This window comes from Phoenix dactylifera, chromosome 11 (assembly GCF_009389715.1).
Source record: "Phoenix dactylifera cultivar Barhee BC4 chromosome 11, palm_55x_up_171113_PBpolish2nd_filt_p, whole genome shotgun sequence".
Classification (NCBI taxonomy): domain Eukaryota; kingdom Viridiplantae; phylum Streptophyta; class Magnoliopsida; order Arecales; family Arecaceae; genus Phoenix; species Phoenix dactylifera.
In genome coordinates this window covers 21,229,297-21,254,559 of record NC_052402.1, presented here as the reverse complement: position 1 = coordinate 21,254,559, position 25,263 = coordinate 21,229,297, and the positions used below count along the sequence as shown (strand labels likewise).

Below are 25,263 nucleotides of genomic sequence, written 5' to 3'. Positions count from 1 at the left end.
TTACTCCTTTTGCTTGAAGAGCTTGAGGTTTTTCTAGGATAAAAGTTTAGTCGTTGAATCATAGGGAAGTTAAGAGAAGGAAGAAGGCTGCAGAAAGCCTTCTATTTTTTTTAACAGTGGATTGGGCGGATTATGATTTCTATGTGGAATTAATTTAGAACAATTAATGTTGTGGGCAAAAAATTATAGTATTTTAATCCAAGGTTGGGATATTATAAGTGTTCTTTTGAAAGAAATCAAGAGAAATTCTCTATGCATTGTGAATGGGATGATCAAGTTTGAAGACACTATAAGTCTTTGCATATATAGATGACAGATTGATTGATTAATGATGGATGGATACATATACATGCACATACATATGTATATACATATATATACATACATACATATATATACACACACATATACATATGCGTATACTCTATATATGTATTCACATAAACATATATAAATACATACATACATACACATATATACAAACATATATATGTATATATGCGTGTGTAACATACATATACATATATATATATATATACATATATATATATATATACATATACATATATATATATATATATATACACATATACATATATATATATATATATACATATACATATATATATATATATATATATATACACCCCTCTACCATTCACATCTTTTAACACATCAAGAGCTCGTCTCACATTACATAAATATTTTTAATCTTTATAGTTATATAAAATTTTTAAATAATTATATTTTTAATTTTTTCTAGTCAGATTTTTTTTTCTTACGACCGGATCCATTAAACCAGTCTAGAGTAAAGGCCACAACTCCAAAGTCATAGTCTTGCTTCTTAGACCACTCATCTCAGAGATCCTACGACAATATAAAAATTTATCCATCTCTAAAAATCGAAAAGCCAAAGCCGCTCATATCCTTCGTTGTTAGACTCCCGGTCGGAATTCTGTTTTAAGTTCAATGTCATAACTCGTTAAACAACTCCGAAGTAGGCTAGCTCTTCGGACCGTTCATCACGGAGATCCCACGAGAATATAAAACAATCCAGAACCAAAGTAAAATTCACACGTCTCTCGTCCTCATCTAGAATGGCAACTACAATTTCGATATTGTCGGGATGCCCTTCACCAAGGCACACGTCTCTCGTCCTCATCTAGAATGGCAACTACAATTTCGATATTGTCGGGATGCCCTTCATTAAGCCCTGCATGGTAGTAAGACTTTTCATTGGAGGAATGTGAAAGTTCCGGGAAACTAGCAGAAAAATAATGCCCAGCCTATAGCTGACTGCTTCTGAAACCGAGGAAACTTAATTGTATGCGTGCGATCAAGTCAATGGAGGCCTCATTGGAGCTCTGGGTTCTGGATTCAACCCCCACAAGCGACCCCCAAGACCACGTGCTTCGCATTAAATGTCTCTACGTACGCATAGAAATTTTTTATGTCATATTATATGCAGAAATTCAGGCCTGGGTCTGCGCCTGGGCTGGCTTTGGGCTGCCTGCAACCTTGAATGTACCTCTACTAATTCCCGTCTCCTCGTAAGAGACCTAGGCAGAAGGGCCTTTGCCTCTTCCGCCCGAAGGTCCTTCGTCAGCTGGCAATGGGGGACATCAATTCTATCACCGAGTTACTCCTGCTTTACGAGATTCTTCGCCATCAGCTGTCCACTGTCCGGCTAGTAGATGTCGACAAAATCCGTGAGACGAACCTCTACAGGGAAAACAGAGACGAAACAGACGGTAATTATCAGTACTCTAGTTTGATCTAGCTTGCCCTAAACCCTATGTGGTAGTAGTGGTTCTTGCTCGGCTTCTACTATAATTAGCGGTTCATGTGGTGGTGATGGTACTGATTCTTGTACCACTGCTACTATATATTATTAGAACAGATGTGTTTTTTTGTGCTTTTTATTTTTATTAGAGTAAAAAAGCAAATTTATACCATACCTTATCAACATGAGAGGTTGTCGGAAAACTTCTTAGTGAGGATGATAAACGATATAGTTAAACAAGAGATTACCAACTATCTCATAGTAATTTCTCGAAAAAAACACACACAATATCTACTTTTGCCCACAAATGGGAAAAAAGAAAGATCACTCCCTATATTTATTTGAGTATGTGGTGCTTCACAACATATACAACCAGGTGCCGGTCCGTTCTTCGGACTGCAAGATTTTCCTTTTAAATACAGACGATTCTTATATGCAGGTTCTCAGGAAGAATGTTTCGATCCTATCGGACAGGCTCCTGTCAACAGTGCAGAGGGATACTGGTGCTACACACGTCTTTTTTATGATAGAAAAGGAAAGCCGATACGGAAAGTGCCGGTGGGCAAAGGCAGCTGGAATCTGCGCCTCACAGAGTCCATGGAGAGTGGAGATGGAAAAAAGTGGTGCAAGCGAAAATTAAAGTATGACAAGAATGAAGTTGACACACTCAAGTTCAAAATGACACAATATTCGCTTGGAGGAAAAGATGATAAGGTGAGAATTAAGAAAAACTTAGAGAAAAGTTTAGCTCTCGACCCTTTTTTTTGCTTTTTCTGGTAAAGATCATTAAGTTTGGCTTGAAAGTAATTGCCATTGATGGTCTCTCTTGCCATCGCTATTGCAGCCCAGCTACGCTATCTGTCAGATTTCTAGAAGCACTGATACGGCAGCTGCATTTCAGGGCGCCGCAGGGGACTCTCGTCCTCCAGGTATAGGTCAGAGGGATCTTTTCCAAAACGACGTTGTACCACCAGGTATAGGGAGAAAAAAAAAGATTGGTCAAGATTTTTAATTTGATAAGTAAAATATCCCATGCATGCGCTTAAGAGAGAAACTTTAATATTACCTAGAAATAACAATCACTTGAGCAAGATATATTCCACTCGAGAATAAATCAAAATGCTTGCATTCTATGTGCCTTACTTTTTTTCAATTCATGCATCTGAATTTTCTTTTCTAGTTCGTTATTGCTATAAGCAAGCTAATTTATTTCATTAATTGCGCGGCATACTATGGAACACATGCATATTTCATGCATACAAAAAGTTCTCGTAATGTGAGCATTTTCTGTGACTTGTGAATATTAGTGGAATACATGGACGTTTAGGGGATGACTTGTTTTTTAATAAGCGTGGTTCGATGATGAGTTGCCAAGCCCGCATCTCATACACCCGGTGAACTTTGAGCTTGCACTAAAAGGCACACCCAAAATTTTTTCATTAATCAATTATGTTTTAAGTTTTCGGAGGATCCCTAGTTTCATGATATGTCGCTCCTTTGATTAGTATGTTCCTAATTATTGAGATGCTTGGATGTTTGAAATATTTTTAGTTGCCATTTTTTAAAACTTGAAAGAGAGTTGAACTCTTTCGATTATGAGTTCGAACCTATATAATAGTATTAGGAACAGGTTTTATTCTTTGTAGAAATTGATCCAGAATATAGATATTAAAATAAATTAAGAATATATATATATATATATATATATATATATATATATATATATATATATATATATATATATATATATCTTTGAGTTAGTAGGATGTTTAATGAGAAATTTGTATATAGCGTTTCATATTTTTAATACATAAAGAAATTAAGAATAATATTTAAAAGTATAAATTAGTTAAAATTAATTTTATTCGATAGTGTTTATATCTCTTTCTTTGCACTTGCTGAGTCAGACATTTGGTTATGCATTCAAATCCTTTTCTCGTATTTGAATCCATGCAATATTGGATCTCGCTTTATTCTAGGCGAAAATAGGAAATTAGATAAAAAAAGGCCACAAAATTTCTGAGATCTCAACCGGTAACATAAGAATCAGGATTTTGGAATTTTGGTTAATATGATGAACCATGATTAGTTTCTATCCCAAGACACTGGATTTGGATGACTAATATATAAAACACTAATTTAGAATTGCAAACAGATATATTAGATAATAGAGGATCTTTTGCACATAAACCCCCTTCAATATCTTATATTATATGTATACCCTCACAAATTTTCTATTTACGTGAATATCGCAATATCATTGTGTGTATACCCTTATATATATATATTGGCTAACATAATATAAGCTGAGATATTAACTTTATTGTGTTAGTTTGCCTAATTTCAATACAAATTGATATCTTAACTAAGATGTCAGACAAGATAAAAATCTTGGGCATAGGTTAGTTTTTGACTCACAGAATAGTTAACGTTAGCTAATAGAAGTTTTTGACTCATAGGATAGCTAACGTCAGCTACAGATGTCCGTGAAGAGTCACCTAGCCTATTGAAGATGGAAAATACTTAGAGGCATCCATCATGTTCACATGAAAAGCACATCTAGCTCACAAATATATTTTGACAATTTAATAATCAACCAACCTCTCATATGGCAACATATCCAATAAGTTGAACCAATCCTATGATGCCATGTGACAAAAGAACTGCTTGTGTGCAAATAACAAAAGCCATGTAGCATTACTCATTAATAATCTAGGAGAAAGATGGGCTCTTTGCTAGGGTCCCTAGACCGGATAGAGAGAGAAAGAGACTAGAGAGAGAAAAGAGGTTCCAGATGTTGGACGAATCATGGATGGCAAAATCAAACCACTGGCGGCCGTGGAGGATTAAAGAAATAGGGCCAAAATGTGGTTCGAAATAGGGCATGAATAGGATAAAGTTGTGTTATATTATTGGAAATTAGAAGGAAGTAATGTTGCAAATGGGTTGGGTCGGACCGAGCCATGAGTGAACCTAACCCAACTCGGTTCTTTGTTTAGATTTTAATGTTGGACCCAGACCCAACCCAATAGAAGATCGGATCAGGTCGGGTCGGGTCGGTTCGGGTCCATGACTACAATTTTTGACTTAACAGATTATTCAAGGCAGGTCAGGTCCATGTATAATCTGATCCTAAGCCAAAATTTTGGGTCCAGTTCGGGTACAGGTTGGGTCATGCTATAATTCGTAATAAAGAAACATAATTTACTATTTTAAAATTGAACTTTTTATCTATTTTTTTACCAAGCTTAGCCTATTCTTTTTTGCTGAAAGAACTTAGCTTATCACAGACAATTTAGAGAAGCTAATAAAGAGAATTGCTATCTTATTATTATTAGAAGGTTTCTACCCTACCTCATGGGCAAAGGGCAAGTGACAGATAAAATTGTCAATCTTGCAGGCTGCAGGAACAAGCACATAAACAAATAAAAAGGAAAAAGTTAGAAACAAAACAACAACGCAAAAGTGAGATTTGCTAAAAAGACACCAAACAACAGCGGAATATTTTATGCAAAACAAAAATCTCACTGGCTATTTACAAAGATTTCTTGAACTGTGATAAATCCATATGTGCTCATAACATCACATACTAACAATAAAATGGGAATACCTAATTGGTCATGCACTGGACCCGCATGAGCTATTCCTGTGCTACTAATATTATACACCGGCTCACAGCAAAGGAACCATGCATTTTTCTAGGCATGGCTTTTTCCTTGATCTTGTGTATCAGATAGCAACCAAACCAGGTCTCTATCAGTCGTCCCACCATAAAACCTCAACAAACCAAGTTCGGGTCGGGTTGGGTTAGGTCATAGAATTGAAAATCTAAAATTTCTTCAAAAATCAAACAGATCGGGTAGGATTAGGTCGGGTCCAAATTTAATAAATCTAGACCCAACCCAAAAAATAAAACGGGTCCAACAATAGAACCCGACCCGGCCCCATGGGTCCTTTAACACGGGTTGGGTCACGGGTCAACTAAACCCATTTGCAGCCTTAGAGGAAAGGATGTCCCGAGGCAGCAGTAAATAGAGGTCAGAGAACTGACGATAAATGGCAGATAGTGTTACTTCAAATGACAGCTGACTTGCGGCTGGAGGTGAAGAAGAAAAACAAAATAGGGCGAAATCACTTTTTTTATGGAGATCATATATATATATAGAGAGAGAGAGATAAAGTGCGAGAAAAAAAGATAAGAAGAGGACAAGAAAGAAAAAGAAGAAGAAGAAGAAGAAGAGAGAGAGAGAGAGAGAGAGATAAAGTGCGAGAAAAAAAGGATAAGAAGAGGACAAGAAAGAAAAAGAAGAAGGACCATATCAAGGTGGCCAAGGTGGTGACAAACCGCTAGAGGACCGGAGACAGGAGGCCACCGAGACGGCAATCGACGACAAGATGGCCGGTGATGGAAAAATAAAAAGATATGGCAAATACAGGGGTTTCAACCCTATTCATGATTGTTGGTGAATGGGCTTCGGTGATGGCCATGAGCCATTGCAGGGGAACGGTCAAGATCTTTCATGACAAGCACCAATTGGCCAAGGTGGTGGAAAGAAAAAGAAATAGAATGGGTTTTTAGATCCAAAAATAGGGGATAAAATAGGGCCCCTTTTTCTTGGCTTTTTTGGCATGATCCTAGCAGATGGTGGATGTTTTAGGCAAGATTAGAAAGAGGAAAGAAGTTAGGAGACTTACCTAGGCTTCTAGTGAGGGTTCGGCTACATTGTCCAATAAGCACAGTGACCCTAGGCATTGGCAATCGAGAGGAGAAGAAGGAAGAAAGACGACTATAATGGTGGTCGTATCGATGTTGGATGTGCCAAGAGGTATGCCGGGCTCTTAAGTAGGTGTGGTGGCTAGGGTTCCTAGTTACTGAGTGCCTGTGGGGGGAGTCTGACTCCCACCAAGATCAAAGGAGGAAGAGTACTCCCTTCGGGAGTCCTATTTACATGGAGCTTTTGCTAGCTTGATCTATCTAGTTTGTGCATCTCAAAGCTCGGTCGGTAAATAGACTAAGCCTAGTTCAAGCATTAGGCCAAGCCAAAAAGAGGTTGAGCCTCCCATTCTCCCTTCTAAAAAAAAATTCATCCTCAAAATTTGTCTGGCTAGAATTTTGAACTTCAAGGAAACTTACCTATCTCATCATCAAGCTCTCAGATAGTCTCTCTCTCAAAGTGATTGCTCTTCAAAACTTGACATAAAAAATGAGGTGTCATGTCAAAACTTGATCCTTTTCATCCATAGAATGTATCAGATTCTCTTGATCTCTTCCAAAATAACACTAGCATTTTGACCCTGGATCAAAATACCATAATGCTTGCCAATGACGTCAAATGATCCACACAAAATCATAGTGGACTTAAATCTATTATCAACAAAAGCAAATAATATTTGATCATCATATGCCCTTCATGAATTATAACATTCTCTCTCTGCTTAACCTCCTCCACAATTTTACTTCTAAACTCTTTATCATTCGATAATCTTAAACTCAAGCAAACATATGAAGTAAAGTTTCAATGTAGAAGGAAGGAGGTCTATGTGAAATATTCTAGGTCTAAGCTCAACAAATGAACCAACAATCTACCAATCCCAGACTTAAGATGCCCAAGATTTCTTAGAATTGCACAAAGTAGGCAAACCCATCAATGAGAGAGATTTAGCTACCTCCATATTAGCCTAAGAAGCAATGGCATCCCTTTATCTTACTAATAAAAGCATCCATAACTATGAAAGCCAAATCAAGTCTTCCATCACATACCTTCCAAATCAGAGTTAATAATTTTGATCAACTAGAATTTCCAGAAGAAGATGCCATTCATTTGATTCTAAACTCACCAAAATTTCTGACTTCTCTCAGTAATTCCTGACTAAAATGCGATTTTGCACTGAATACTGAAAAGACAAAAAATTTCTATATTTTCAATAGAACCCTAGCAAAGCTTTGGATCTCCTTGTACCTAATTTACATCGAGAGTATATCATAATGAACCCTCAAGCCAGTTGTCGTATTCAAAACCATTATATTAGCCAATTATCATGTTCTAAATACAATTTGAACTAAGTTAATCTTGACTCCCTTAGAAATTCAATTAGGTAGATCAACATTTCTTTTAAGAAGATTAACTTCATTAATTATACAATGAATTAAAATATCCATTTCAACACCCTATGAGCACAATCAACTCAGTTATTTCCCTCAGAGCTTTTTTTTTTCTTTCTTTCTTTTCACCATGATCTTTGGCATCCATTGGCAAACCCGCCTGATGGCTTCTCACCCTATGACAATTCATATATGCATCTCAAAACCAATTTCTTTACTCAACATTAGACTTCACCAGCTCTATCAAAAGACTCTTGGTTGATTCATAAACGAGCAGGATGGTTAGGAAGGGGCGATTAGCAGAGAAAGAAATCACTAAGAGATAGATTCTACTAGCAACTCCATCCTCAGAGTAATAATGAATAAAATTTTGCAAGATTCTGATTTGGATAGGGTTGTTGCTTTTCGAGTTGAAGTTGCTAATGCCCTATCTTTCTTCTCTATTGCCCTTAGATATTGCATTTTGGCTTGGGCTTCGCCTTACGCCTTTAGATAGGGTGACGATCGAATTTCTTCTACCATGCAACAAGACTACATATGCAAATTGACAACTCACCTTAGTTTGCTCTCTTCATCATCAAAGCACCCTACCCCAAGATGTTGGCTACTGTGTACTAAGAATATCGAAGGCTTGCACTTGTTCCATCCAGCCAAGCCCGAAGTCGCACTATTCTTATTCAATCCGTAAACTGGGCCCACTAGATGGGTGTTTAACCAGTCGACCGATCGAAAAGAAATTAAACTTTAGCCTTAAATATTAAGACCCTAACAATCATTGACAAATATAAGAAAGATCATGCAATTTGGTCAAAAATAGTAATTTAGATTATTAGAAATTCACTAAGATACACACTCTATAGCTTTACAATAAAATCAACTCCATTAATTAATAATAAAATAAAGATTTTGTAATATCTTAAATATATTTTCTTGTAAATGCTAGATTATTCATATATGATCGATATACATGTTCAAATCCTGAAGGATATAAAACTTAGATACTATGAAAGCATTTCTAGGCTCTACTATTACTAAATTGGTCACAATTTGTTAAAATCTCTGGTGATCTTAAATCGAGCCATTGATACCATTTTTCTACCGCCTCTCGAACCAAGAGCGCAACAAATGCCGCATACTTGCAAGGAAAGCTATATAAGCATGCAAGGCTATTGATTACATCATAATAAATTTAGAGCAACAATAAAATTATTTTCAATCTTCAAAAATTAATTTAATAAAGATCGAATTAAATCATTCTCATAAATAAACATTCCAAAGTAACAAGAGTCATAAAGTTCCAATAAATATTATCATTCAAACAAAATAGAAATCTTAAAAACTAATCTAAACCAAACTAAAAAGTTCATGAATAACATGAATATCCTCCGTTTAAGCCCTAGCATCCTCATCAGGCTAAGAGTCCAAATCCTCTCAAATCTAATTACAAACACCATAATTCAATCATAAATATCATGATCAGCCTGTAGTCAACCCAAATAGGCCCGTACTGCAGTATTCCCTAGTCCACATTGGCCATAAGCTGAGTCTACTTTGATACCATTTGTAACAAACTAGGACCTCATCCAAAAAGGGTAGCCGAAAAGTATTATTTGAGTTCCTTAGCTCTCTATAAGTATCAAAGATCTACCTAGTGCATAGCTGAGGTGGGACTAAACATACCCCTACATAAGCCCATATAACAGTATTCCCTAGTCCACATTGACCATAGGCAGAGTCTGATCTGATACTATTTGTAACAAACTAGGACCTTATTCAAAAAGGCTAGCCGAAAAATATTATTTGAGCTCCTTAGCTCACTATAAGTATTTAATATCTACTTACTGCATAGCTGATGTGAGGCTAAACATATGCCCATATAGATCCTCACATATATCATTCAATAAACTAGAGACCACGAAAGCATAATTCTCACATTTATTTGAGTTTCTATTTGTTTTGAATCTTCATAACTCATACTTTTGACTCAAGTTTTGTGTCAATTCACATTTATATAATTGGTAGTACATGTATGAGAGGCACATTCGACTTTATTCAGATTGGCTTTTATCCCTGCCAACTAAACGAGTCTGATTGATCTTAAATGTGAGCTCCAACTTGGAAAGACAACAGGTTTTATGGGTCAAGAGAGCTCAAGATCTCTTTTTACAAAGGAGGGCCCGACTAGGGTCTTGAATGAAGATGTAATATTAGGTTGCATGAGCATGCATTGTGAGCACAACCAATTGTGGTTAGGCGACGCTACAGGCATGCATAGGCCATGATAGAGTTAATCCCACTCGCATAAGTGGTAGCTGTTAGGATCTGTCACATACTGCTGAAAATTTAAAAAATTTCAGATCTGCAGCAGAAGGGCATGTGCGTATCCCGTTCATCACATGAACGTATTTTAAAACCGTTTGTAGATAGATTATGATTAAATTCTTATAAATTATTTTAAAATTATTAAGAAGATCAGATCTTCACTTTGTGCGGATAGATGGTCTCCGCAAATCTGATTTACGTGGATTTGTTGAAGGTTTGATGGAAGCCGCACATGCGTCCGGCCTCTACGGGTATCCACACGAGGTAAAGAGCCGATCGAAGCTTTTGGATCTCCCCAGGGTGCTAGCTCCCTTACAGAGATGGCTATTGATGGCTGATATCCTCCCTATCAATCAACTCTTGAATGCCTTTAGAGGAGGAAGAAGAAGGAAGGTTCAATGGAAGAAGATTAAAAGCCCTTCGCAGCCTTTTTATTTTTTTCGCGTTGGAACCATAGAAGGAGATGAAAGAGGCCATGCCAAGGCTTCTTTTCTTCCCTTCTCTCTTGCAGCTGAAAGGAGGAAGAGGAGAAGAATGGTTGCTGCCAAAATGATGAGGAAAAACTATGAAGAGGAGGGGTCACACACCTCCTCTTTTAATCCCTTAAGAGATAAGGATGAGTTCCTATTTTTTAGGAACTCATCTTTATCTCTTAATTTGCTAGCTAGGAGGGGCGTGTGCCCCTCCTTTTTTCTCCATACACGGCAGCAAGGGAGGGGCGTACGCCCCTCCCTCCTATCCCTTCTTCACGCACACCTCCACTTGATCTAATCAAGTGGAGGGTTGGGGCTTAATTCTAGGTGGTTTAGTCCTTTTCCAAAAAGGACTAGGTGCACCCTCTTTTTTTAATTTCCTCCAAATCCTAATCCAATTAGAATTTAATTGAACCACAACCCAATTGAACTCTTCAATCCTAATTTAATTAGAAGTCATTTAATTAATTAGATTAAAATTAATCAGGACTTAAGAAATCCTAATCTAATTAGGACTACTTAAATTTTAGTTCTAATCCAACTAGGACTTTAAAAATCCTACTTCAAGTAGGACTCTAATTTAATTTGAAATCCTAATTCAATTAGGACTCCAAGGATCCTACTCTAAGTATGACTCGTGATCAAGTCCAATTAATTAAATTAAATTGCAATCCGATTGCAATTATTCCTTCTTCAATGCACTAACTCTTAGCGGGTTAACCAATTATCAATCAAATTGATTATTTATGATTCCTAATTACAATTCAACCATCGAATCGGGCAATACCTCTAATGTGTGTAACCCCAAAGATTCTATTCTGACTGGTAGTGAGATATATTACAATCTCTATCACAATATTATTGAAAACTCTTTTCAATGGGTTGAAACAATTTCAACTCAACTCACCAAGGATCATCGACTATCAAGATGATCCCTGTGAGTCTCGCTATCCACCAGTGACACCTAGTAGTATGTAGTGGCTACCCAGCATAATAGAATGATGAACTTCTAGATGCAGTTATCATATGATACAGTCCTTCTATCATGGATCCCTACAGAATGGAGGTCATGGATAACTTGTCAAACCCCGTCGTCTGTCATATGTCAAGATTTATTCGACTTGAGTTCAAGAGTGGAAAACTCTTTCTCCACTGTATATACTGCCCTGGCTAAGGTCTTAGAACTCTGTCTTATAAATCACATAGGATCACTCCTCATCTATCAAGGTTGATAGATTCCATGTAAGTGCATACCCTACTCCTACAGTGAACCTACTGCAGTCAATCTACACTACAAGGACCCATATGACTAGAGACCATGTATATGTATAGTCAAACTACAATAACCTCACTGTGAGTAGCTGAAGTACCGCAGGTCAAAGGACTAGTCACACAACTGCAACATCAAGTAAGTCACTGACGAGTGGATAGACATTCAAGTGACTTCTTATTTTGGTCACACTCAATATCCTTGTTCTCTAACAAGCACCTGCACTATCATTTCAGTGTCCCTACACTATGGACTCGAGTCTCGTCCATCCATAAGAAAAGTGATCTGTGCACTGATCGGATCGATCACCGTCCTCGTGATGATCCATTGATCAGAAGCATTTAAAAATTAATCACCAATGATACATGGCTCAAATTCTCAACTCTTGAGAATATATATCATCATCTTATTAATTTTTTGGACGATTCATAGACACATAAATAATATGAATAAAAAAGATGCCTATTTATTATTCAATAATAATAAAGTCAAGTACAAAACTATGTCCTAGAATTAATAATGTGTCAACCAGATTGGCTTCTAGGACATATATCTAACAGCAGCATGCATGAATCATAGCTGGCAAGAGGCATGGAGGAGCTTAGGAAGCAAGAGGTGAAGAATTAAGAGAAAGAGATAACAAACAAGTCCACAATGGCTTCTCTCTAAAGCATCTCTCTATCAATTTCTCTTATACAATTTCTCTATAGACATGTTGATAATTAGTAAGATAGCTTATTTTATAGTATGGGCAATAGTCGCATAACACCTTATATATAGGCTGAATCTAGATCCTAGAGCAAGTCTTCAATATGTCTATGGGCTATTGGAGTTGCAAGTAATAAGCCTAAAGCTGATCAAATGAAAGGTTTATATTTTGAGGGCCAAAACATATATATGATTTGTGTAATGGTGATATTAACTAGAAACCATATTTTGATGATTTCCTTTGCAAGATAATCTAAGGGAAAACAATGCATCCAATGATGGAATTACATCTTCAAACTATTTTCTTATTGATGACCACCTAGGTCTTCCTATGAAGTCAAACTATGGCAAAGGTAAATAATGAATAAGTCTAGCCATCTAAAACCTCTAAGCAAATAGCAATGTTACTGTTGCCAAGCTATTGTTTGAGAACAAGCCACCTTTTGAAAACTAAAGTCATTCATGATAGTCCAAAATAATAATTTACTAGATGTAGCAATATGAAGAATTTGATTACACATTTCAAAAACATCTTGAATCGTCATGATCAAAAATTAGATAAGAAGGTATTGATGTTCCAGTGGAGGATTGCTTTGTTAAAAGTTGCTACTGAAGTAATAGTTAATTATGATTTTAACATTTTGCAGCCAGTTCTAATCAAATAGGACTTTGACTACTTTTGATTTGCAACTTTACTCCTCTCCATCAAAAAGCTTGTTAATAAAGTTGAACGTAGTAGAATTAGAAAATTTCTTTCATTTTTTTAATTCTAATTGAGTCATACAACAATTAAGAATGAACTAATCTACTCTTCTTCTTTGGATGTAAATTAAGTTAATAATGTAGGCACTAAATCAAAGAGGCCACCTAGGGCTTCGAAGGGAATAGGTAACTAAGAAAACTATGAGTAAGTGCATCAGGCTATGGGCAAGCATCTATGTTGAGATTTTAAGGATAAGTATGTACACCCTCAAATCCCTTGCCAAGGAGGTAAGTTTATTTTATATTTCATAACCTATCTCTATGTGGTTCTAAAGATTGGCTAAGAAAATGGTCCAAAATTTTAAAAATAGAAAAAAAGGATTATGAGAAAAGAGAGAAAGAAGATGAGACAGCAGCGCTATTCTTGCTCTTGACCACTTGCTCGACCTTCTCCTCTTAGATTGTGTTTCCACTTAACACTCAACAAAGTGGGAGGGGGTGAGAGAGAGAACAGAGGAGAGAAGAGTGAAAGGGAAGAGAACACTTGTTCAAATGTGAAGGGAAGAGAAAAGTACTCTAGATAGAAGAGAAAAAAAAAGTATAGAAGGAGAATTCCTCTCTCTTCAAAACTTTCCATTTTTAGAGAGATTACAAAGTGAGGCTTGAAGAGAAATAATTTCTCTCCATTTCTCTTCTTTTTACTCTCTAGACATACTATCCAAATGAGGGAGTTTAACTTTTTCTTCTCTTCTATCCTTATAAATTTCCAAGCAACCAAGAGAAAATGTGTTTCTGTAACCAAACTAGAGATTCCAAATTTCTTTCCTTTTTGCCCCCTCTTCTTCCAATCCCTCAATCTAAAAGAGTGTAAGTGAGAAACCCATCTAGATGGAATAAGACTAGTGTTCAAAGGTATGATGGAGGTAGAAGAGAAAAATGAAAGTCTAGGGTTTTGGAGTGTACGTCGGCAGGATCGATCATTCTCTTCCTTCTTCTCATCAAAGTACGAGTGTCAATCGAGTCAAATCAGACATGATATAGGTTGGGTCGAATACGAGATAGATAAGAAATCCACCAATCTGAACCTAATCCATTATTAAACAACTCTAAAATTCAGATCCAAACTTGACTATTTTATTAAACAAATAATCTAACCTAATCTACAATGAGTTTGAAACAAGTTAAATAGGTTAAATGGTTAAGCATTACCACCCCCATATCAAAGAAGATTGTACTATAGGTGGAGCAAGAGTACACTGAGGATTACAATGAGATGCTCTAAAGTTACCTCCTTTCTAAAGACTGAGAGTGGGTGATAGGATGGTGAAATTTGATTAGTGAAGAGAGGGGTGCCATGGATTGCCAAATTGGAGGGCTAAGATGGAAAAGGATTCTGATTTCTGTGTTTTCACTCAAATAGAAGGCTAGTATTAATGAATATGGTGAGTTATTTAAGGATGAGAGGAAGTCATGGAGAAAGAATTCTTAACAGCAAATTGGATATTTAGGTATGATTTAGGAGGAAAATGGCAACCTTTTCATCTTTTCTAGATCTAAGGATAGGGATCCATTTAATTGGAAATTAAGGGGTAATCTAAGGGTAGGATGATCAATTAAGCTGCAATAGGGTATGGTGAGGATGCTAAATACAAAGCATATATGTATAGAATACCATTGTATGTCATGAATCTTGACTTGAGTAATGTTTTACATAGTTATTAGCGAGATCTCCAGAATTATCTATTAGAACAGAGACTTTTTGATCGTAAAGGATTGTAGATCTTCTATGGACTTGCTAGGCAACTTTGGATTGGTCTTGACAGTGTTTAAAAGTGAAGTTCTACCACATCCAGGACTAGTTTGAGAGGCAAAACTTATAGAGAGAATAATGTTCACATACACTATTTAGTTTTGGTATTTTTCTTTTGAAATTGGATAGTTTTTTCAAGATCTACAGTATGACAATCTACCAATAGGTCCATTAGGCTCTAGACCTTAATTCGAGGCCAGTTAGGGCTTAGAAGCATCTACTTAAACTTTCTTTCTATTTACAGTAAATGTTGACCAGGGCTTATTTCATGATCTACGAAGAATAGATTGAACAACAAAAGACAAAGTTGATTAGAAGTTGAGACCTAGTTTCTTGGTGATTTTGTAGTTTTCTATTATGAGAAAAATGCTACCTCTCATTTAGATTTGAACAAGAAGGCCTCAATGATATAAATAGAAGCTTTATTCCAAAGTTTTGGAAACTGATTTTGATGAAAGTAAATTGTGTAAAAACTCTACATTTTTAGGTTCCTGCAAAACTCATCTTGTTTATTGTTTATAAGGGTGCTATTGAGTCGAGCAAGGCCAAGTTTTAGTGAATTCAGCCCTAGATCTGTTGGCCTTATGGTCTAAATTTTGATCCATAATTTATTGGAGGATCAGGTTGGATTTGCATTCAGTAATTAAAATATAACAGTTCCTTGGGGGTGATTCAGTTCCCATTGGTATCAAAAAATGTATCTTGGACAATTAATTAAGCTAACACTATCCATGTTTTTTAAAGTTTAACAATGAAACATGCAACTAAATGCTATAGAAACTGAATTATGAAGAGTAAGCACTTGATAGTTAACCATTTATATTAATTGACTTTAAACTTGAAAAGAGGCAACTAATTTAAAGTCTAGACAAATATAAAAACATGTTCTAATATGCGATTATTTTTATTCTTTCCGCTCAACTAAGTTATATAACAAAATTTCATATGCCAAGAGTTTAGAAATTGAAGTGTAAATAAATCGGGTATAAGTATTTGTGACCATGTTCAGTTGGCTCTAAAAATGTCAAACCTAGACCAAACATGAAGACTTTAATAGGTCTAACTTTGAATCCATAGCCTATCCATTCATTGGTGGGTTGAGATGTCACGCCTCAAACCCGGAGCACGACAGACGCTGCATGTCTGTACGGAAGACCGTATAGGCATGCAAGGCAATGAATCATATCAAAGCAATATCAAATTTTAATTTTTTTTTGAAATTTAATTTGGTCAAATGGTTCTTACAAAAGTTTCAAAGTAGCATGTGCTAACATAAATCAGATAATCTAGCTAATCAAAGTAAAATGCCAATTACTGAAAAAAAATCTTCGAAATCTTATGCATTCTTCAGTCCAGTGCGATCATGCCTCTCGATCTGAAAAATGGAAAAATATGATAATGAGTTACACTAGCTCAGTAAGCAACTTAATAACCTAGAGTAGGGTCAAAACAAGTCAGATATTTAATTAAAACACCAAATAATGACTAAAAAACAAATCATAAATAAGCAGTTTTTTGAAATTTATTAAGCACTTTTATAAAAAAAAATGATATTAGGATCCCAACATAAATAGGCTATGGCAACATAACTAAAAAATATTAAGCATGTTTCGCACAAAGTGCCAAACACCACTATTATTAACCACCGGTGGTACGGTGTCAAAATATCACTATTCTAATCACCGGTAGTACGATATCCAAATATCACTATTCTTACAGATTACAAGTCGACAAGGCCAACAAATAATATCCATTGGCAGGGCCAGATTATAGCCATATTGAGAATATATATATGCAAAATAGATAACTTGCCCAGTTAAATTTTTCAGATTTTATAACACATACATAATTTAAAATGATTATTAACCTGCATGACCCGTTTTACTAAGTATAGAACAAAATATCAGAATTTAGTCAGCTAATTATTAATTTTACCAAAAATTTGGAAAATACACTTTAAAGCATTATGTTACTTACCTCTCTTTACTTTAAATCCTACTTCAGACAAACGGATCAGGTGCACCTGTTTAATATCATTAAAATATTATTAATACATAATTTCATAAGTCAAAATTAAACACTATAGACTCATGCCTCCAAATCAGGTTGGTCGGATGACAGTGCTCGACTGTTTAGATTAGTCTGAGCTAGGAGGATTCAATGGGCAGGTAAAGATAAAAAATGGTCAAATCTAGCTGGGGCTAAAGAAATGGCCGGTCAACTGCCTGGGTACTAAGGTCGTTCAGGATTTCCAAACTGGGTCAATTTAGATCTGAGATATAAGAAGAACAGAGCTTAGACTAGGGTCCTCGAGCAAGTCTAGAGAGAGAAAAAGGAGAGGAGAGAAAATCTTAGCGTGGGTCTGGATTTGGTCTGATCCTAGTCTTCGGCCCAGTCCGAGTGGTTTGGATCAACCATTAAAAAAAAGGTCTGGACCTAGTCAGAATGTGGGTTTGCTTAGAGAGAGAAAGAGATACATAATCTAAGGTTAGTTGAGCTTTTGGGCATGTTCCACTTAATCTCAGGCCTAATCCACTTAGTTAGGTCCAATTAGAGGCTTGGCCTATTCAGTCTGGTTTGACCAAAATACAAAACATAGATTTGGCCTGGGTTGACCTAGATCAATCAATGTATCTAGTCCACAAGTCAAGTAGAGAGAGACAAAGAGGATTTTTCTTTCCTTTTTTTTTTCTTTCTGACTCAAACTAAATGGACTCGGAACATAATGGATGACCCGGGCCCAAAAGGAATATAGCCATAATGGATGAGTAGGGCTCAAAATGAATACGGCAAACAATGGATGAATAGAGCCGAATAAGGTAAACAGGGCCCGAACTAGGCCCATAATGGCTCATCAGGATGAACTCGGCCCAAACTCGGCCCATATGGACGAACAGTGCCCAACAAGGTGAACAAGGCCCAAACTCGGCCCACAATGGCCCATTAGGGTGAACAGAGCCCGAACTCGGCCCACAATAGACATGACGCAACAGTTAACATGGCTCAAACTAGGCCCAAAATGGGCATGAATGAACAGGGTGAACAAGGCCTAATAGGGCCCAAAAGGTATATGACACACAATAGACATGGGCCAATAGGATGAACAACTTCCAAACTCGGCCTACCATGGACGCGGCCCAACATGGTGAACAGGGCCCAAAAGGACTGAACTGGGCCCTAATTTGGCCCACAATAGGCACGGCCCAATAGTGAACTTGGCCCAAATTTGGCCCACAATGGGCACGGCCCAACGGGTCCAAAATGATTGAATTGGGTCCAAGTTTGGCCTACAATAGGCACGGCCCAATAGAGCCCAAATCACTGAATTGGGCCCAAGTTTGGGCCACAATGCACACAACCCAACAAGGCCCAAAATGAATGAATTGGGCCCAACATGGACATGGTGCACAGTAGATGAATAGGGGTTCTTCATCATTTTTTCCCACTTGGCCTAAAATGGAGTGAAGTCGGCCCTCGACACAACATAAATTTTTCATCCCGTTGAACATGGAGGAAGAAGAAAAGAAACAAAGAAGAGGAGATAAAGGGGTAGCCATGGCCTGGCGGTGGCTTGGCCAGCAACTTGCGGAGGCATGGCTGACAGCAAGGTGGCGCAACTGGCGAGAAGGGGCCAACTACTTGGCTTGGAATATAGGAGCGGTCGGAATAAGCAGAGGAGAGGAAAGAAAGGGGGTTGCGCCCCTCTAGCTGCCTTAGAGGCAGCTTCCTCAGCCAATGAAGAAGAAGTCAAGGTGGGGGAACTCATCGACAGTCAGCGGTGGTGGTGGATCTCACGGCGGCGGCGGCGGTGGCGGCTCGAAATTGATCTCAGAATAGAGGAAAAATAGGGCCATAGGAAAAACTTTGGATGGAGCTCGGCTAGGGTGGCATGCCGGCCACCAGAGAAGGAGGAGAAGGAGGGAGGAGAGGGAGGAGAGGCTCGTCGGTGGTCCGATGAAGGGAAAAAGGAAGATTAATAGTAGTTTCCGAATGGGATTGTGGCTTGTTCACCGCCGCTATTTTCATGGTGGTTGAGTGAGATTGGCGGCCGTTCAAGGTCGTCGCGGAGCTTCCACGGAGCCACCGTAGGGCTGTCGCGGATCTCACCTTCATTACCCCAAGGAAGAAGAGCAGGAGATCGCAATCGCGATCTCCTATCTCAGTCTCTTCCTCGGCCATGGGCTGAAGCCGGTTGGGCCTGCTGGCTTCACCCCAATTGGCCCATTTTGGGCTAGATATCACATGAGATTAGGACCAACATGGATTGACATGGATTCAGGTCAAGTAGGCTTGTGAGTTAGAGTGATGATCCTCATTGTTTGTTTGGTTAGGTGATTGATTCAAATTGAGAGGATTGATGGAAGAAATTCCTTCTCTCTCTCTCTCTCTCTCTCTGACACAAGAGAGCTTTGTTAGATAGGAGTACATATCTACAATGCTTGGAAAAAGGAAACGAGATAATTAAGTTGGTATGGAGGCCTGTGGCGTAGATTCTAGAAGTATAAGGAGAGGGTGCCACGAGTCCTAGGTTGTTAGGATATGGGGAGGGTGTGCATGGCTGAATAGGATCACTGAACTTGATGTGGATCAATTTGGCTACTTCAAGTCAATTTGGACAAGTTTAGGAGCAAGATGATGAGAGTACAAAAGTGCGATCTACATACCACTTAAATTAGTCTTATTGTTAACAGATGATGATAATATCGCTGAGTTAAATTATATTTTTTGTTTCGCATAGTTTACTGTAAATTAGAGATAAAATGCACAGTTGATACAGGTTTGGTTCAGGAAGATGCATAGCCCAAGCTGTGCGCACCCAATCTCGCCATGGCCTAGTCGAACCCATCATTTATCAAGCTCACAATTATAGGCACCAGCCAAGCCTGACCATATTAGAGCGACACTTGGCGACCATCCACATGAAATACACAATGAAACATCCGAATCCCATCATCCTTCGCAGCCGTCTGCTCACCCCGCTCCTCACGCGTTCCAACTTCCGAAAATTGAGTCCCAGCGATCCTAGCGTTCGTGATTCACTCGTCCACGCTCCAGCTCCCGCGATCGCGATCCATCCCAGCATCCATGAAGCATCCCGGTCATCCGTGAAGCGTCCCAAGCCGTCCACGATCATCCCTATTCCATGCGCCTAATCCTCTCCGTGAATCAAGCATCCCGTGCCATCCTCTTCTTCCGTTCGCTCCCAGCTCTTCTCTGCGATCAAATCTTCAGCTTCCGGATCAAGCAAATCAGCCGCGTGCATCCCGAGCCTCACGGATCGATTTCCACCCACGGACAAATTTTCCTGTTCTGCGATCACCTCCCAGCCCCATTCCTCCGCCCTAATCTTCTCACGCGAAAGATTATGTCCGCTTGATAGGTCGGGAAAGCTATAAAAGAGAGATGGGGGATCGGGTCAGGAGAGGCTCATTTTGGGGGAAGAAACCGGAAAAGAAGAAAAGAAAACAGAGAAGGGAAGAAGGAAAGAAACAGGGGATGCCTTGTTTTTCCGGAAAGCAAAGAAAAAAAGAGGGAGAGGCTGCTGTTGTAATGGGAGGCTAATACCTTTGGTCAAGGGTGATGGGAGAACCCTTGATACTTTCTTGAAGTAAACTCTAAACTATTGTTCTATTCAATTTAGATCTTTCGATATATTTTGATTTTTTGCTTGCCTATGTTGTAGATAGTTCTTTACTGGTTTATATCTATTGATGCATGGATTACTTTATTATTTGATTTATCATAGACATAACCGGCACGAGGAATGCTTAGAAATTAAGTTTGTGTTTTCAAACAATATATTCCATGATTAGATCTATCCTACATTTGAACTTTTAAATCAGAAACCGTAAAGTTTATATCTTGAATGTACTATTGTCAAGGGAGATTCCGGATCCCTAACCATCTTTTTATTATCGAACTTAATCTATTAATTAGTTTCTCTAAACTTCTATAAACCATCTGAAATCACATATGAAATTAAACTGATAATTCATAGACCACTCCCTGAGGAATCGACCTCGGACTTTCGAGTTTTACTGCTTGTGCGATTCTCCTGCACTTGGGAGATTAGTTTCGCGAAAGCATTTTTGCGAACACGTCACAAGATTTGATGATATTTGGAGCTCAAAATAAACTGATGAAAGTAAAACTTTCCTTTTTTGAGAAAGATTTTTTCTTGGGATATCTTTCAATAAGGAAGAAATTAAGTGATATAGGAATCGAGATCTAACTCCAAAAGGAGGCTTTGTATATTAGTTTTCTATCAATTAAAAAATGTAAAATAGATAAGCAAACCTACTTTCAAATTTCTATATTTTACTATTAGTTTTATAAGAGGGTCGAATTCAAAAGATTGAAGAAATTGCTTCCTTCTTTTTCCAATCAATTAGTATAATCAGTAGAACTAAATGAAAGTTAGTTTGTAAATTTGAGATCTTATGAAAAAAGAAAAATGCTATGGGCTAAAGAGAACTTGACATGTGCATGAGTCAAGGAGAAGAGCATCTAGGAATCCATGTGAAAAGGGGAGTCTCATTAAGAATTACTGAAAGATGCTAACAAAAAAAAGAGAATATCATATGATGTAATAAGTGATATGATTTTAAGTTGCACTTAAAATGGGGTATGCACATGGATTAGAAGGATTTGAAGAGGGGAGCCTATGGTTAAAATTTGGTGCAAAAGGATGTAGGATAGGAAGATTGGCATTATAAATATACTAGTAAAAATAATATTGATGTAGGTACAGATCTATGAACAATTTAGGACAAATTTAAAATTTACATGCCTGGCTACAAATTGATGTTATATTACTTTTAATTTTTATATTTTCTTACACGTTATCTTATCATACAAATGTGGAAGAAATAGACCTCTCTGCCCCAACCTGAATCATGTAAAGCCTTGTGCTATTTTATACCACCGGATGTAGCTTAGTTTTGCATGAACGAGTTAGTTTCATGTGCTTCCTCTTTTTATTTGCTTTTACTTTTGTTAGTTGAACTCTCTAGCAAATGTGTTAATAACTCGGTCAGTAAACCAAAGGATACTAGGATGTTGGACAGGGGCTAGCTTATACTCCAGGACATCCCAACACGAATATATAAGTGCAAGTCATTTATTTCTAATCAAGAGGAGTTCCTCTAGTATTATTTGTTTTTCCCTTTATCTCTCAACAATAGATCCATGAAGGGGTGAGCTTCTACCTATTTGCATTCACGGTTTTGCATATATTTTTAATATGGGAGCTTAATTTTGTCAAACCTGTCTGACATAGGAAAAAACTACATGAAAAATAATAGATCCATCACCAAAAGCCCTAGCGTGAGGAGCAGATATACGAATCATACTAGGGCCATGATATACATATACATACATGCACACATACGTACATCTATATATATCTATATATGTGTGTGTGTGTGTAACCAACTGTGTTGTTTTAGCGTATTTCTGTGTTCCACTCAGATGGTATCTGAACTTTTATACAACTTAGCTTGCTGGCTTGTACTTTTTTAACTGTATCAATGGACTGGTAGGGGACTTTCAAAGCCCCCCATCTCCTTTGGATGATGTAAGAGAGATGAAGGCACATTTTCCATTCAATATTACTACATTAAAAATAAATAATGTTGCATCATTATTTTTTCTAAATATTGCATTTTCAATATATAATACTACTGTCTCAGATAATTCCACTCTTCAAGGAGACATTGCTGGTGAAAGCAATGACATTCTGCAGGGACCTCAGATAATTCCACCATATGCAGTTCATCCCTCTCAAAACTACGCTCCATCTATGATCCATCCACCATCCATCTATGAAAATTTGACTAAGAAAAGGAAATTTCTTGAAATCCGTGATCCATCTGATGGAACGAGCTGGCCGATTGAAGATGACAGGATGATTGGATTCTTAAAAATGTTCAAGTCTGCCCCAGGTCAAAGCACGCATGAAATTCGTCAGGTGCGCAAAAAAAATTCATATCTTGTCAGTTTCTGTTGGAAAGATTTGCAAACTATCATCTTCCCATCATGCATGGATTCTAAGCAGCTATGACATGGAACTTACTTTTTATTATTTACTTGTACTATCTGACTCTTGTTCTTTCGCCGTCGCACTTGCAGCCAAATTCTGCATCACCTTACATAGGCACTGAAGACAATCAATGTACTTTTCCAAATGAGACTGCCATGCACCAAGACCGGTATTTAAGCCATCAGTCTTTCATGCCAAATCAAGAAAGTTTACTTGCCGACAATCCGTATCAGCAAACACTTCTTCCTACGACTACGACCATCTTTCGCTCTGAAGGCGAAGCAAACCACGGGGATGGGCATTTCACCTCATACCGGCCACTTGATGAAAATCAACAGGTAAGCAAGAAAAAGAAGGAATAGGTTAGAAAGTGAAAGGTCACTAACACTAAATTCTATATTTTGCCAGTTTCTGTTGAAATGTGTTGCAGACTATCATCTTCCCATGATGCATGAATTCTAAGATGCTATGACATGGAATTTACTTTTTTATTATTTATTTAGATGTACTATCTAACACTCCTTTCGGTTGTCACTCGCAGCCGCATGTTGAATCACTTAACATGGGCATTATGCACAATCAAATTACTATGCAGGCATACCAACGGAATATTGCGTATCCCATCGATCCCTTCTACACACCTGGTGAAAGTTCAACTGGCCACAGTCAGATATTCAGTGCTGATAATGTTCCTACCTCTGTTGCAAACAGTAATCTATTTCAAGGTACTGATGATCCGGTTAAAGAACTAGAGCAACGGCAGGGGTTTTTGCCGGACTGAGGATGTAGCGTGCCTCTAATATTTTCTGATTAAGACCTCTTTATATGTTATGCTGTAGACGATGGACCAATGCTGTGCTCAGAACTCCTCTAGGTCAGAGCGTTTTGGTTGTTGGTGTTTCAGTGTTTACTTGGGATAATTTGTCTTCTACTTTTTTTTGTGAACAGGTTGATTGTCTTATGATCTCTGTCCATTGATTAGTGCTATCTGCTTGCACCTTAGGAGTGTGATTTTCTAACTACAAATTACTTTTTATTTGTAAACATTGTTTTCAAAATTTAGTTTTTCATTATTTCAAATAACCTTCCTGTGTCAGCCTTCTCTCCTTTTAGGGTGAAATTATTAGGTGGACCAAGTCCACCATAGACCTAGCTAAGGTAAAATCATCCTATGCGGACTCATTTCATCCTAGGATGAAATTATTAGGTGGACTCATTTTATCCTAAGTCTACCATAGACATGGTCCACCTAATAATTTATTTTTTTTAAAGTGTTCCTGCAAGACATCTCTTGTCTGTGATGGGTTTCCAAGAGACATATCTATTAGGATTGTGGTTACACTTTAACAGATACATATGTAATTCACTTTGAAAACACATTCTTTGATTCATGATCAGGCACTACTCTAAAAAAAAAATGTTTTTAGACAAGAAGTTGTCATCAAGGTTGTCGCATATTTTGCTATCACTAAAACTTTCATGATGTCAAAAGGATGTCTTTACTAAATCTTAAAGGTTTCCATGATGGTTTCGATCGTCACAAAACATGCTTGCTTTTATGATGAGAAATCTGGTCACCAAATGGTACAAATTTTGCCATGCAAAATATGCATCTACATGGCTGGATATCGTGAATAGTGACAAGGTTTTATTATTTGTTGACAACGTAGGGTAATCACAGAAGTCCTATTTTGGTGAAATCTATCTACTGAAAAATTTATAGTATTTACCAATCTAAAGTATTCATCTACATGACATAGTATTATGAATAATGATGCCGTTTTGTTATTTAGTGACAACATAACATCATCATCAAAGCCCTATCTTGGTGACAACATATCTCCATTGCTAAAACTTCTGTAACAACATAATGAATGTTCTCTCTAAAGCTTAAAGGCAATGTAATAGCTTTTTGTCATCACATAACATGCTTATTTTGTGATGAGAAATCTTGTCACTAAAAGGTATGTATTGTGCGTAAAATATGCATCTACACAACATTCGGTGACAATATAACATCATCACAAAAGTCCTTACCGGGTGACAACATT

The 25,263-nt window shown here is 37.4% G+C and overlaps 1 protein-coding gene across 2 annotated transcripts; it reads left to right on the top strand.

Annotated features, from left to right (window-relative positions):
* Positions 1-1,505: 1,505 nt before the first annotated feature.
* Positions 1,506-24,199, top strand: LOC120112438. Of its 2 annotated transcripts, none has more exons than XM_039131878.1 (6): positions 1,506-1,751; positions 2,223-2,497; positions 2,628-2,757; positions 22,863-23,140; positions 23,302-23,550; positions 23,754-24,199. In XM_039131878.1, exons 1-6 carry the CDS (start codon positions 1,613-1,615, stop codon positions 23,991-23,993), a joined length of 1,311 nt encoding a protein of 436 aa, XP_038987806.1. In that variant the 5' UTR covers positions 1,506-1,612; the 3' UTR covers positions 23,994-24,199. The 2 variants fall into 2 exon arrangements, with proteins under 2 accessions (XP_038987806.1, XP_038987807.1); XM_039131879.1 differs by having other exon boundaries at positions 1,507-1,751; positions 23,808-24,199.
* The last annotated feature ends 1,064 nt before the right edge of the window (positions 24,200-25,263 follow it).

Coding starts and splice junctions, on each gene's coding strand:
- LOC120112438 (XM_039131878.1), top strand. CDS start 1,613: ATGGGGGACATCAATTCTATCACCGAGTTACTCCTGCTTTACGAGATT. Junction 2,498..2,627: donor TTGGAGGAAAAGATGATAAG/GTGAGAATTAAG, acceptor TCGCTATTGCAG/CCCAGCTACGCTATCTGTCA. Junction 23,551..23,753: donor CACTTGATGAAAATCAACAG/GTAAGCAAGAAA, acceptor TGTCACTCGCAG/CCGCATGTTGAATCACTTAA.